General features: G+C 61.1%; 1 protein-coding gene across 8 annotated transcripts in view; it reads left to right on the top strand.

Annotated features, from left to right (window-relative positions):
* Positions 1–14,986, top strand: part of SHANK3 (SH3 and multiple ankyrin repeat domains 3) — a 265,221-nt gene that overhangs the window by 15,308 nt on the left and 234,927 nt on the right. For all 8 annotated transcript variants that reach the window (XR_010430985.1, XR_010430983.1, XR_010430984.1 and 5 more), the window contains exon 3: positions 6,870–7,201. Coding sequence is in view for 5 of the 8 variants with exons in the window: in XM_064656805.1 (XP_064512875.1) it covers positions 6,950–7,201 (252 nt within the window). In the remaining 3 variants the exon portion in view is untranslated. The remainder of the gene's footprint in view (positions 1–6,869; positions 7,202–14,986) is intronic.

Here is a 14,986-nt window from a genome sequence, read left to right on the forward strand (position 1 = left end):
GGGGGGGGGGGGGGATAGCTCCGTGGAAACCCCAAACTACCGACAGCACCCGTGGGGCTCTGAGCTCGGCGGTGGGGTCAGAGCAGCACAATCCACCCCTGCCGAGGGCTCCGTGCCTTCCGCAGAGCCTGGAACCATCGACCGCGTGTTCCCACGGCCGGCCCTGGTCAATCAGTAACGTCTGGGCTGTGCTCGGAGCGGGGCTGTCTGTGCTCGGAGCGGGGCTGTGCTCGGAGCGGGGCTGTCTGTGCTCGGAGCGGGGCTGTGCTCGGAGTGGGGCTGTGCTCGGAGCAGGGCTGTGCTCGGAGCAGGGCTGTGCTCGGAGCAGGGCTGTGCTCGTCCCACGGGCAGCGCCGGCGGAGCCCCGACGGACGCTCCCGGATCCTTCCAGGTGAGGGCTGGGCTCCCCGGGAGGGCTGGGGGTCCGGGCAGGGCTCTGACACCCGACCCGGGGGACTCTGCTCTCCTGGAAGGACTGCAGAGCTCACGCAGCAGAGCTGGGCTTGGGGCCGCTGCAGGAGCGGAATGTGGGGTGGGAGCTGCTGGAAACAACAGTTGGATCCGGTCTCTGGAGGGGCAGGGATGGCCTGGGCAGCACAGCCACGTCTGCAGGGTCTGGCAGGGCAGGGCAGGGCCGGGGCTGGGGATGGATGTGCTGCCCTGTGCTGGAGCAGCTCCCTCGGTGCTGGGCTGCTGGAAGGTCCCAGTCGGTCCTTTCACGAGGAGGAGTCAGTTCCCCAACAGCTCTTCCTGGGCCATTCCCAGAGATCCCAGTGACACCTGGCAGTGACACCCGCTGGGTTTCCCTGTGATCTCCACTGCTGTGTCACCCCCAACCCTGGTGCCACATGGGGAGTCCTGGAGCACGGGGACCTGGGTCCGTGGGGGAGAACGGGGAGCGCTGTGCTTCTCCCGCACACCAGCAGGGCACAAGCACCTGCTTCCTGCCAGGTCGGCGCTGCGCTGGCTGTCACTCCCTGCCGTCTCTCCCAGGAAAGCAGCTCGTGTGCAGCCTCTGGCACCGTGTCCGAGGTGTCAGCGCCCGGGGACGTGGCCATCCAGGCGCTCCCGTGCTTGCCTGTCTCCAGAGCCCCTGTCCCTAAAGGGGCCAGGCCTCTGGGGACTCTGGGTATGTGAGTGTGGAGGAGGCAGCTCCCCAGCCCTGCCTGTGCCTGGGAAGGCAGGTGCTGGGAAGGGGAGGGAATTTAACCCTGATTCTGCCAGGGAAAACTGCCAGCCCCGGTCAGGCTGCGTGGCTGGAGCAGACTGGTGCTGGGGATGTCAGGGGGCAGGTGAATCCCCTCAGGGGTTTGTAGGCAGGACTCCTGGGAAAGTGGCCAACAGCTCCTGTGGAGGAGGAGGATGTGGAAGGTTCAGTTCTGCTCTGCCCCCATGCTGAGGCTCTTCCATGTCCCTTGATTCTGGGAAAACTTGAGGTGTCAGCTGCTCCCATCCTGGTTTTTGGTTTCAGTGCTCCCTGGCTGACTGTTCTCATCCGTGGGACCGGAGCTGAGACCTCCTGCCACGTGCACTCAGAGAACAGGGGGGTTTGAAGCCTGGGCAGGCCCAGGACTCCTTGGATTTGTGTTGTTTCATGTCCCTGAGTAGGAATCCAGCGGATCCCTGCGATCCCTGAGTCTGTGCATCCCCCCAGGTGGGCAGGGGTCTGCCACGCCAGAGGAGACCACGGGACTGGCACTTGTGCAGACCCCGAGTGAAGCCTGAGCGTGGCTCTAATTGCTGCCTGTGACACGGATATAAATACTTCCATAAACAAAGGAGGAGAGAGGAGCTGCACAGGCTTCAGACAATGCTGACGCAAGAGGAGGGTGAACTAGCCCGGAATGTGTGGGCTAGAAATTAGGCCATTCCTCACCATCACAGCGAGGGAGGGTCTGAAGCAGCTTTCCAGGAAGAGGAGAGGAGGGAGAGGAGACCTGGAGGAAGGAGTCTGGCAGGAGGGCTTTCAGAGGGGGGCAAAGAGCAACCTCTCGCCCTCCCCAGCCTGGCACTGGGCAGCCCTGGCTCTGCACGGCCCTGGGCACAGCTCCCAGGCTGCGGGAGCTGGTGCCAACGCTGGCAGCAGCCACAGGTCTTTGCACCCTTGTCTGGGCTCCCTTTGGAGCCTGTTGGACGCCCTGCCAGGGGATGGAGTGGCAGCACCTTCCCTTCTCCTCAGGGAGGTGCCAGCTTCCCTGTCTCTGGAGCAGTTCTGGAGCAGTTCTGGCTGGCACTGCTGCTGGGAGCGCCTCGGTTCTTCTTCCTGCTCTTGTCACGCCCTGGGGCTGCTTGTCTTCCTCAGACCTTACCTGGTGCACCTTCCTAGGTCCCACCACTGCACATTTCCCAGGATTCTCCCAGCTGGATGCCAGCTTCCCTCCAGAGGGAGAATAATTCCGTGACAGACTGAGGGATGGTCGTGGTTCTGAGGTGCCTCTGATTCAGGGGGACCTGGAGCCCCGAGGGAGAGCCCTGGGGGTGCCAGGGTTCAGCAGCACGTGGGATGGTCCCTATGGGATGGCTGCTCCTGGCAGGGGGATTTGTGAGAGGTGGGAGGGTGGCTTAGGCTCTGTAACAGCGGGGGGATGGAGAGGCCATCAGGGAATGCTGTTTCTCACAGCGTAAGAGGTGAAGTTGGCTCAACTATGAACCTCTTGGGGGTGCTCAGAAATCCAAAGAACGCTCAGGAATCCGAGCAAAGTGCTCTGCTCTGGGTTTCACTCGCTGCTGCTCCTGCTGGCACGTGCAGGGAGCTCTGCTAGACTGGCAAGGCGTGACTTGCTCTGATGGAAGCGTTACTGGTTTGCTCCTGTCACCAGAAAATCTTCTTGAAAGATTTCGTAACTCCCTTTGATGATTTTTCACCCATTTTTCCCTGGTGTTAGAATAAGACTCATTGGATTATGATTTCTGAGATACTCGACTTGAAAAAAAAAAGATAAGTGGTATTTTTTTTTTCTTCCTCAGCAGAGAAGTTGATTTAATGAGAGAAAATGAACGTGAATGACTCTGCAAGTCTGTAATGGAGTTTGGGGGTGGCCAGTGCGTTTTTTCCAACCATTCACAGTTGTGTCTTAAATATTATTGGGAACTAATGAGGTACCAGATGATAGGGGGGGAAAAAAAAAAGCAAGAATAATCCTGGTGATTACCATCTGGAGCGTTTAATTTCTCCCCCTAGTGAAATAACAGGACAGAAAAAAAAGGAAATAAATAGAATCAGTCATGGGGAATAGTTGAATAGAACTCAGGTGGGCACCACTGCCAGCCTGGGCAGAGGGGGATTTGCTTGGAAGGGCCGTGGGTCAGATCCCGTGGGACACCGTGGCTGCAGGATGGATCCAAAGTGCTCCTCTCTGCTGACTTTGTGTTCCTCCTGCTCTTGTTTCTGACCTCTTTGAGGCCTTTTCACTCTCCTGCTCCCAGTTTCATGCCCCATTTCATGAAGGTGCTGTTAGATCCCTTCTTCCAGGTCACTAATGAAAGTCCCAGTCCTCGTCCCGGGCCTGTGGCAGGAGCTGGATGGTGGTGGCAGCAGATTTAGTGTCCAGCCTTTGGCTGCTTTCAGGCCCAGCTGAGAGGCTGGCAGAGCCATTCTCCCTCACTGCCACATCTGGAAAGGCTCTGCCCTTCCCATGGCCACTGCCATCCTCAGGGAGCAATCCCAGCCAGGGACTTCTGTGGCTTCCCAGTTAGAGTCACAGACTGGTTTGGGTGGGAAGGGACCTTAAAGCCCATCCAGTGCCACCCCCTGCCATGGGCAGGGACACCTTCCACCAGCCCAGGTTGCTCTAAGCCCTGTCCAGCCTGGCCTTGGACACTTCCAGGGATCCAGGGGCAGCCACAGCTTCTCTGGGCAACCTGGGCCAGAACCTCCCCACCCTCCCAGCCAGGAATTCCTTCCCAATATCCCATCCAACCCTGCCCTCTGGCACTGGGAAGCGAGGTCAGACTTCCTGTGCTCCCTTTTCTGTCCCTTTGTCCCACAGACTTTTTTGCCATCTCCCTTCCTGACCACTCTTCTCCTTTGTTGTGCTGGGAGAGCCCACAGCCAGCGGCTCCTCCTCGGAGCTGTTTGTGACTCGTGGTCATCTCAGCCACTTCTTCCCCTCGCCAGCCCCACCTTGTCCCTGGTGTCCCCAGCCCAAAACCCCAGATCCAGCCTGTCCTCTGCAGCCCTTGATTTTGCCAGGTGGCCTTGTCTGCTCCAAATCTGCCTTTCCAATGTCACCGACCTTGGGCCCTGCCCAGGAGCTGTGTCCAGACTCCCTGGAGACACAGCAGGAGTGATGCCGTGGCACAGGCACCCTGGAAAGCCATGGATTTGGCTGGATTTGCTGCTGGGCAGGAATGTTTTCTCACACCTTATAAAGGGACTGGATGAGGATGGCTCAAACTGTCACGGCACCGAGTCCTCCCACACTGAGAGTGTGGGCAATGGGAATGCAGGGTGCAGGAGACTCCCAGGCTCCCTAATCCTGGCAGCTGTGCAGCAGCAGCACAGAAGGGACCTGTGGCTCACCAGCAGATGTGGATTGAAGGAAAGGAGGAGCCCAGAGACAGGCCAGTTGCTCCTGGGCTGATCTCATTGTCCGGATCCAGCCACGGTTTTGGTTCTCGTGCTGCAGAATTGCGGAGCTCGTGCTCAGGACCCGTTAAACCCACCCCGTGACCCCAAACTTCCAGGTCTGTGGATGCAGCCATCCCTCCCCGCCTCACCTGTTCTGCCAGTGCAGGGTGTTTGCAGCAGATGCTGCTCCAGCTGGGAGAGTTTTTGGGGCTGGATGCCCTGGCAGAGTCCGGCTCCCAGTGATTCCTGCCCCGTGCAGTCCCTGGGCCTCGGGGCGGGAGGGCCGAAGGAAGGGCCATTACTCATTTCCTGGACAGATCCAGGCCATGCCGTAAATCTCTCCAGCTCTCGGTGGTTTGGGGGCTATTTCTGTTGAAGGATCGTCACGTAGATTAAAGCCTTGAATCCCAGCCAGCCCTGGACCGGACACGGTCCCATGCACAGTCCTGCAGGGCTCAGCCCGGCATTCCATCTGCTCCTGGCAGGGCAGTCCCTGCCTGGGAGTGAGGGCTCGACCCTGGGCATGCAGAGTGTTCCTGCCCTTCCTTAGCCCTCACAGGCAGAGGTAACAGCCCGGGGATGTGGCTGCTCGTGTGGCTGCTCCACGCTGGAGCTCCACGCTGGAGCTGCACCGGCCCCCACGCCGGGGTGTGCGACCCCAGGCAGGTCTCTGGGGTGGGAACATGGGTCAGCTGTCCTCCCATTCCCAAAACTTTGGCACAAGGCCACAACTGCATCCTGTTGTCCACGTACAAGGTGCTTTGGGAAGCCCCTGGCAGCCAGTCCCTGGCCTGAGGGGTGGTGGAGGAGCTGCTGGAGCTGCAGCCCAGGGACCAGTCCTGCTGTTTGGGCCTCCAAGCTGGGGTGTGGGGAACCCCATGGTGGGCAGAGCTCCAGCAACTGCACCATCAACAGCTTTACAGAGCCAGAATGAGGGCTTTTCCCTGTAAAATCCCAAGACGGGCAGCTGAGCCCCACGAGTCACATCCTGCTGGTGTCCAGCCTCCCTCGTGAGTCCCCCTGGCAGCTGGGGAAGGAGCCAGGCAGGGATTCCAGAGGCACTGGTGCAGGCGTGGAGATGGGGGATCGTGGTTGCAAAGGGGGGGACAGGGCTACTGGGACAGACTGGGGGCACTGGTGGTGGTGTGGAGGGAAGATCCAAGGAGCAGGGCAGGCTGCAGGAGCTGGGACAGCCCATGCTGGGTGCTGTGTCCAGACCCTGTGCCCTGCACCCCGAGCCCTTCCCTGGGTGAGCAGAGGGTCTGGGTGTCTGCACTCCTGGGACAGGTCCATGCTCTGCTGACAGGGTGAGGAAGGGTCCCTCCTGGATGGCTGGGGGACACTGCAGTGGGGACTGGGGAGGGCATGCAGTGACAACTGGCCCTTGGGGATCCCTGCGTGGTGTGGAGCTTCTTGGAGAGGTCCCTGACGTGGGGATTCCCATGTAGGGTGAGGGTGGTCCTCTGCAAGACCCTCAGCACAAGGATCCTGTTTGGGGGGCTGTCCCCCAGTGCCCCTGCCATGAGGAACCCTGTGGGGTGGCCTTGGGACATTCCTGTGTGGTTGGTTGGGGGTTCCCAGGTGAGGGCCCCAAGATGGGAATCTCTGTGTGGGGGGAGTTAAGGGTCCTGCAGGAGGTCACTGTGGGCCGGGGTGGAGTGTGGGGGTCCCACCAGGTCCCCGAGTGGAGGTTGGGCATCCCCTGCTGGGGAATGGTCACTCCTGGGGGATGATCCCTTCTGAGTGGGTTCTGCGGGGTCCCTGTGGGGATGCCCATGTGCAGAGTGGGGGGCTGCTTTCGGGCTCCTCCTGGGGAACGGTCACTCCTGGGGGATGATCCCTGCTGGGCAGGGGGTGTGGGGTCCCTGTGGGGATGCCCATGTGCACCACGGGGGTCTCCAGCCATGGGTCCCCTCCCGGGGTGCCACTCCAGGGATACCTGTGTGGGGGTCCCTTCCTGAGAGATGGTCCCTGCCGGGGGTGTTTGTGGGGTCCCTGTGGGGATGCCCATGTGCAGAGTGGGGGTTTGCTCCCAGTTTCTCCCGGGGAATGGTCCCTGCCGGGGGTTTCCATGGGGTCCCTGTGGGGCTCTGCTTTCGGGCTCCTCCCGGGGAACAATCACTACTGGGGGATAATCCCTGCTGGGGGCGGGTTGTGAGGTCCCTGTGGGGATGCCCACGTGCACCACGGGGGTCTCCAGCCGGGGGTCCCTTCCCGGGACGCCCCTGCCGGGGTACCCCGGGGGTGGGTGTCCCAGGCGGGGATGCCTCGGGGTGACGGCGTGTCCTTGCCCCCGCAGGGCCCCCGGGCGGGCTGTGAGCGCGGCCGGCGGTGGCGGTGGCGGTGCGGGTGCCGGCCGCCCGCCGCGCCGCACGGAGCATGCCTCTGAGCCCCGCCGGCAGCCAGCATGAGAGCCCCGACTCGCCGCCGCCGGAGCCGCTGCCGGAGCGCCAGCCCCGCGCCGCCGCCGCCGGGGAGCCGAGCGCCGGCCTGCGGGAGGAGACGCGGCTCGACCCGGCCCGGGGCCCCGCCGGGCCCCGCTCCCCCAAGCTGGCGGCCCCGGCGCGCATGGAGGAGCCCGCGCCCGGCGCCATCGTCGTCCGCATCGGCATCCCCGACCTGCAGCAGACGGTGAGTGCCCGACCGGCCGCGACCCGCACCTTGATGCGCATCCCCGGCGCTCCCGAGCCGTTCCCCCGAACCGCATCCCCGGCGCTCCCGAGCCGTTCCCCCGAACCGCATCCCCGGCGCTCCCGAGCCGCTCCCCCGAACCGCATCCCCGGCGCTCCCGAGCCGTTCCCCCGACCCGCACCCCGAGCGGTGCCGGCCCCGCTCCGCCAGAGCTCCCGCCCCGGCACCACCCGGCAAACTTCGCACCGCCGCGGGCGAGGGGCGACCGGCCACGGGCCCGGCGGGACGGGTCCCCAATGCCCCGCTCCCCCGTGTCCCTCCCCCGCTGTCCCGCTCTGCGCTGCCCCCGTCCCCGGTGCCCCCTTTCCGCTGCCCCAGCTCCCCATTGCCCCACTCCCCAGTGCCCCTTCCCCATTGCCCTGCTCCCCGGTGTCCCCATCCCCGCTGTCCCCATCCCCGGTGCCCCCGGTGTCCCCCTCCCGTTCCCCGCAGAGCCCGGCGCGGGCAGCCCCGGCGGCAGCGCTGCCTCCCCGGGGGCTCCGGGGCCCCGGTGCGGCCGCAGCGCGGGGCCGTTCCCGCCGCCGGTCCCCGCCCCGGCCGGGACCGGGCTGTGTCCCGCTTCCAGGGGCACGGCGGGGCTGGGAACGGGGAGCGGCTGCGGCGCAGGAGGCTCCAGCACCAGCCTGGTGCCGGTACCAGAACTGCGCCGGGATCGGCTCCAGCAGCAGCTGGGCCGGGCTGCGGGAGCTCGGGAGCCACAGCGCCGGGGTCTGACGGTGGCCCGTGTGCGCGGGCTGTGCCCGATGCCGTGGCTGTGGTGGTTCGTGGTTCGTGTGGTGGGTGCTGGGTGCTCTGCTGTGCCGGACGGTGGCACAGCGAGGTGCGATGTGCCGCGTCGTGGTGCCCGTGGCACAGGTGGGACACGCTGGTGTGACCTCCCAGGAGCACGGGTGTGACCCAGGGGGGCAAAGGCTTTGTGAGGCGTTAGCCAGGGTGGCATATGTGCCACAGAGCGGGCAGAGGGCGGCAGGATGGGTGGTCAGCCCGGGCACAGCAGGGATCTGGCAGAGCTCAGTGATCCCCCGGAGACGGGGGGGTCACCTGGCATTGGGTGCTTTGTGGGGTGTAAGAGCTTGGAAACAGCCTGGTCAGTGCAGGGGAGGGCTTGGCTGAAGGGCTGCGGTGACGGTGGCCCTAATGAAGAGCCCTCATTAGAGGAGTACTGGGCAGTGGTTTGGGGCTGGGTGGGCTGTGGGGCACAGGGAGCCTGTGCTCCAGGACGAGGCATTGCGGGCAGGAGAGGGGGAATCCCTTTGGGATGAGGGGAGGAAGGTGAGGCGACAGACTTGGGGCGAGCAGAGCGTTGCTGGGGGTGGAGGGGACTAAGGGAGGTGAAAGCTCTCCTTTTTGTGGGAAAGAGCTCTCTTTTGGGGCCAGGCGTGGGGGTCCTGAGGAAGGGGTCGCGGCGGGGGACAGAGGGCTTGCTGGAGGACAGCGATGCTGGGGCTGAGGGCCAAGCCTTGGGGCCGAGGTGCTGCTCGCAGGCACAGCTCTGCAGGCTGAGCTGCCGGCGCCGGGGAGCGGCAGAGACAGGCGAGGCAGCGCTGCCGCTGCTGTCGAAGAATCGGACAGACGCGCTGCTCTAGCGGGGACTGACCTTGTGCTGCAGGAAGGGCTTTACCTCCGCTCGCTCCCCCCCAGTCCCTGCTGGGGTTGTGAACGGGGGGCACGGGGGCTGCCCTGTGCCCTGAGCGCTGGGTTAGCCCAGCACATCAGCTCCTCCTCTGCCCCCCTGCGCACACCCCTCCCTGAGCCGGTGCTCCGGGGGGTCTCATCCTGCTCCAGTCCTCCCCCCCGATCCCGCAGCACGGGGGTCCGAGGGCTGTCGGGGAGGGCTCTGCCCGTGGCCCTGGTGTCCAGCTCCCTGCTTTGCTGTTCCCTGGGCTCTGCCCCGCGCCTCCCGCCCCTGCCTTGCTTTGTTTGGGGAGTGTGCGTGGGCAGTGGAGGAAGCAGCGGTGACTCCTTTTCCCCTGGAGAGCAGCAGTCTGGCTGAGGGCACGTCGTGACCTCCCCCCCTCCCAACGACTCCTCTCTCTCAAGGGTCTTTTCCAACCTAAGGACCATCCCCAGAGTGAGTCAGAGCGAAGCCACTCAGCTTTGCCAGACCGAAGCTCCCCCGAGGCAGCGGAGGGAATGGGGCACTTGAGGCAAAGCTGAGCATCTTTGCATGTGAACAGCAGGAATTTCCCTCCCACACCTCCCTTCCCCAGCGGTGCAACCTCCGTGGGCTGGGGGTGGGAGCTGCTGGGAAGACAGGGGGTCTCAGCGGGCTGTCCGGGCTGGGGGGGTGTCCTTCCTCTCCCCCCAGCTGGTGGAGTTGGGGGCAGGAAGCCCTGTGGGTGCTGTGGGGAGCTCTGGGGCCAGGGAAGCGCTGTGGATGCTGGCAGGGGTCCCACTTAAATACAGGGAGGTTGGAAAAAACCCAGCTGGCTTAACAGCCTGCAGCCCTGAGAGCTGTGGTGCCCTGTGACCGGCCCCCAACTCCCCTCAGCTCCCCTGCATCATCCCTGTGCACCATTCCCTGCTCCAGGCACTCCCAGTGCTCATTCCTTGTGCCATGAGCAGCCAGGCTTGGTCCCTGTCTGCAGGGTGACACCCAGGCAGGTGGGGCCTGACCAGTGTGAAGAGGGACAAGGGGAAAAGGAGCCATTGAGCCCATCGTGGCTCCTCCATCAGGAGCTCTGGGATGTGTTGGAGGATGTTTGCTGTGTTTTGGAGCAGCTCACAGGACAGATGCTCTGGAGCTGCGTGTGTTCCCTGCCTCTTCTCCCCCTCTTACAAGACACAGGGCCCTTGATCTCATCCACCTGGAGAGCAGGGAGGATCCTAAACCTCTTCCCTGCTCCAGCAGGACTGTGTGGTTCCAGCGAGGGGTTGGTGTGCTGAGCTCCAGCACTTGCCTGTACCTGCCTTCCACAGGTGCCTCTGGAGCTCTGGATCTGGCCCTGTATCCCCCTCCCTCAGGTGCCTCTGGAGCTCTGGATCTGGCCCTGTATCCCCCTCCCACAGGTGCCTCTGGATCTTTGGCTGATGTGCCATGGACTTTGCTATAACAAACTCTTCTTGAAGGTGGGAATTCTCTTTTGGGTTTTCAGGAACAGGGTGGACAGGCAGCTTTTCAGTACAAGTCAGACTCGGTTTGATGCCAGAGATCAGGACTTCAGCTGGGCAAAGTTCAGTTTATTAAGTTCACATCTTCTGTCAGGAGCCTCCAGGTGGGATTTTAGACTGTGAAGCAGCTGACTGACTTTTCAAGTGAAGTTTCCCAGCTCTCTTGGGGTCGTCTCCAAGCCTCTTTTAGGTTCCTTTACAACTCTCTACCACTGTGTTTATTCATCCCAAGGCCTTTGAATTCACTGGTAATGGTTTCCTTTGTTAGGAGCAAATCTCCACCCAGGCTATGAGCTTGTCTCTGGGGGGGGGGGGGGGGAAAGAAGACTGTCTCCTCCAGCACACCCCTGTTTGTATTTGCAGTTTTAGATTAAATGATCTGAGCCACCTGCACCTAATCCAAGCTCAGGGGAGAGGCTAAACTGCCCACACCTGTGCCACCATCCTGATCAAATGCCACCTGGGGTATTTATACCCCAGAGTGCTGAGTGCCAGAGCTCTTTGCTGCTGGTCAGAGCTGCTTCAGGGAGCTGCAGTTTCCAAAACCTGTGGAAGTGGTCACGGCCCCAAGCCTGCCAGAGTTCCAGGAGCGTTTGGACCATGCTCTCAGGTACACGGTGGGATTTTTGGGGTTGTTCTGTGTGGAGCCAGGGGTTAGACCCTGTGAACCCTTCCAGCTGGGGATATTCTGTGATTCCATGGGCGTGGGGCAGCTCTGCAGGTGATGGTGGCCATGGAATGTCCTGGTGCTGTGGGAGATGGGCAGTGCTTGGCACAGTGCTGGCACACATTGCTTTGGTTCTGGTGACTAGGAGAGTCCTCTGCCCTGCATTGCTCCACTGCTTAGATGGATATTTTTCATGGAGCCCAAAATTTTCTGTCCCCTGTTCCCTCTCTGTGTGGCAGCTGAGGCAGCCAAGGCAAATATTTAGGGAAAGGAAGGTACCACGAGACAGGTATATCTCGTTGCTTCAGTTTTGGGCCCCTTCCTCCTCCCTTCCCCTTCCTCTGGGTCTGCCCAACCTGCTGGGGGGTCCACAGTGGTGGGACCCCCCTGGCTCCTGCTCTTCCCACCTGGACTGTGGGTGCTGTGCTCCTGCAAGCGGGTTTTGGGGGGGTGGTGGGTGCAGGGAGGGTGGCTGCTTTGCTGGGAGCCTTGAGGTGGAGTGGAGTTGGGATAGGTCAGGTGGAAAAGCCAGAGGAGGAAGGACAGTGCGTGGGGATGCCGGGAATGTGGGCTCTGCTCCTCGCCAGTGCCCAGAGGGAGCTGCTGCCTCTCCTGCATCCCTTTGGGTGCAGCTGTGGTGGTTTCAGGGCACATCATCAGTCCCTGAACCAGCAGGATCAGAGTCACAAGGGGTTTAGGCAGGATTTGGTCTCCTCTGCGAAGGGGATGATGTTGAGGTGTGGCCTGTGGGATGTGTTGCAGCCAGGAATGCCTGGGTGATGCTGAAGGACCCTCATCCTCTGGAAGGGTGTCCTGTGGTGCCCAGGCAGGGGGGCTGGCATGTCTTTCCTGTGCTGGCATCTGTCCCAGGGGAGGGCTCCTCCTCAGGACGTGGATTTGGGGATGTGTTTGGACCAGTGAGGGGTCCAAGGACTTGGAGATGTGGGACCACCCCGCTCTGTGAGAGGCTGTTTGAGGTCTCCACTGAGCCCAGAGCCTCCTTTCCTGTGGGGTGGAATTTTCCTTTCCCTCTGTGGCTGCAGAAAAGGCTCAGGTTAATATTCTAGCTTGTTATCTCCTTAATGCAAATGAAACAAGGGCCCAGAACCAGCACACAAAGCGTTGATTCTTCTGTTCAGCCGAGGGAAGCGAAGAAATAAATTTTCCTATTGTGAAAGGAATAGGCAGAGTTTTCCTGAACTTCTGTTGGTGGCTAACAGATGATGTGGTTTGCCATTCCTTTGGGATTTGATTTGAATTCCACATGCCACAAGCCCATGAGCAGCACAGACAGAGGTGCTGAGCTGTTGGAGCAAATTGATAAGGAAAGGGTGAAACGAAACTATTCTGAACGTTTGTTGTGGGTTAAAAATCCAATAGTAAAAATCACAGTTGAGATCTGCTGGTGTATATATATGTGCCTTAGAGAAATTGCTGTCCCAAATCCATGTTGATCCTGGGGTGGCTTCAGGGGCTGGCACGACAGGAGAGGCTTCCTGGGGCTGTGGGGGCAGCAGGGCTGGGGTAGGTGACGTGCAGGTTTGGGGTGGATCTGCCCCACGTGTTATGAGGCACAGAGTCATGGAATGGTTTGGCTGGGAAGGGACCTTAAAGATCATCCCTGCACCCATGGGCAGGGACAACTTCCACTAGCCCAGGTTGCTCCAAGCCCTGTCCAACTTGGCCTTGGACAATTCCAGGGATCCAAGGGCAGCCACAGCTTCTCTGGGCTGTTCCAGGGAACAGGTTCCAGTCCACACAGGGAAGTGCTGAGCTGCTCAGGATCCCTCCTCACCAGCAGCTGCTGCTGCACAGGGAATAGAGGAGGCTGTGTTGGATCAAAGGAGGGGGAAGGATCTCCTGGTCAGTGGTGGGGTCTGGGAGCAGTGGGGTGTGCTGGTGGGATGAAGGGCTGTGGGTGCTGAGCCCCCCAGGGCAGAGCCAGCACATTCCACGTGCAGCAGTGCCTGCAGTGCCACTCTCCTCTCTGGCTCCAGGGATCATCTCCCACAGGATCCAACGCTGGCTGGTGAATCCTGGAGGCTCCAGCTGCCCTCGTGTCTCTCAGAGCACTTTGGGGCTGGATTTTGGGAGTTCTCCCACTCCATGGGCAGGGTGAGCTGTGTGCTGGGACTGAGCAGGGCCTGGGCAGGGGGGCTGCAGCCCAGGCTCTGGCACCATCCTGCTGCCCACCCTCCTGTGCCAGGGAAGCCGTGGGGCAGCAGCTGGATCCCAGTGCAAGCCTCTGGCACTGTCCTGCTCCCTGCTTGGCTGTGCCAGGGAATCCATGGTCTGGGAGCTCCCTGTGCCCGCTGGCAGTGCTGTGCTGGTGTTCCAGCACTGTGGCTTGTTCTGCATGGCAGGGAATGGATTTGCTTTGATAGCCTGGGCTCTGTAGACTCCCAGGACAGCCATTTATTTCGAGCTTGATAACTTGGAGCCTCCCTCCTCCCTATCCCGGGAGCTGCTGGTCCACACCAGTGCTGGCCCCTGCACGGGGAGGGTGTGTGAGCCTGGGCAGAGGGAGGAGGAGATGGATGCACAGGGGCCTGAGGCTCCTTTGGGTGCTGGTGGAGCTTCTCTGCCTCACCCACCTGCTCCTGCATCCATCCCACAGCTGCTGATCCTTTGGGAAGAGCCACTGCAGCCCAGCCTTTGGCTGCGTGTTGCTCTGTGGGAGGGGGTGGTGGAGACCCAGGATAAAATTATCCAAACCCACCCACAGGGTTTGAGCTGGTAGCCTAATTTTTAAGGAGACAGGAACATGCCCAAGCTAAGGTTTGTTTCTCTGGAACAGTTATGGATTTTTTGGGTCTGTCACTAAACCACATTTGAAAGCTGATTCCCAAAGTTGCGCGGCGGAAACAAGTCACAACCTGGTTTGGAAAAAGTGGTGGGAAAAGGTGGAAAATCCAGAAATTATCCAAGGAGATTGCAAAAGCTGTCCTCTCTGCCTTGCAGCACTGGAGTCCTGCAAGGTGTCTGACCAAGCCTTGGGATGCATCCCATGGGAAGGTGCTTTCTGCAGCAGCCCTTTCCACGTGGCCGCTTGCCCGGCCGTGGTTGTAATTAGGGAGCGCCCGGGCGCAGGTTTTCCATTTACTTTTTCTGCTGGAAGCAGGAAAAAAAACTTGTTCCAAGGAATCACAGCTCAGCACATCGCATAAAAAATGTATATGTGGAGAGATAAGAGGCTCTTGCCTGAGTGGTGCTCAGGAAGCTGCCAAACTATCAGAGAGCTGGAGCTTATCGGAACAGCTCGGAAAGATCTGGAGGAGCGGAGATGTGCAGCTGGGGATGCTTCCTCCCGCAGCTTTCCAGAGGTTTTTCTTCCCCATCGTGCTCTGGCAACTCTTTCTTTTGCCCTTTAAATCGTGTTAAAGCCACACTGAGGAGCTGCTGTAGGTTAAAATAACATCCCTGTTGGATTTAACCGGCAGCAGCTCCCGGTGCCGGATGGAGCCCTGGGAGGCGACGGCCCAGGGGGGGCTGAGGGGGTTGTCCAGCTGAATTCCAGGTGTTTTCCCTGTGTTGTGGGCTCCTGGCAGCACTGGGTGTGCCTGCTATTTAAATACACCCACCCACACCCCAGTTCTCTCTCAGAGTGGGAATAGGCAGCTCAGCATCCTGTCCTTGCATTTTATCTTCTCCAAGGTGATTTCTAACTGGGGGCATTCCCAGTTTTCCTCTTGCTTTGCCACAGAGGTCTGTCCCCAAGGGCTGAGGAGGAGGCCATGGTCCTGAGGCCATGTGGGAATGCTGCTGGTTGTGGCTTCCTCCAGGAGGATGAAGAGAAGGTGCCAGCTCATGCAGGCACTGCTCCCTGTGCCCGGAGAGGGAAAGGAGCACGTGGGAAAGGGAGGGATGAGGAGAGCAAGGATCACCCTGGCTCTTTGGAGGGGTAGCAGGGCTCACCCTGGCTCTGTGGGGAGGTGACTTCCTAGTGT

Source organism: Pseudopipra pipra, chromosome 5 (genome assembly GCF_036250125.1).
Source record: "Pseudopipra pipra isolate bDixPip1 chromosome 5, bDixPip1.hap1, whole genome shotgun sequence".
NCBI classification, from domain to species: domain Eukaryota; kingdom Metazoa; phylum Chordata; class Aves; order Passeriformes; family Pipridae; genus Pseudopipra; species Pseudopipra pipra.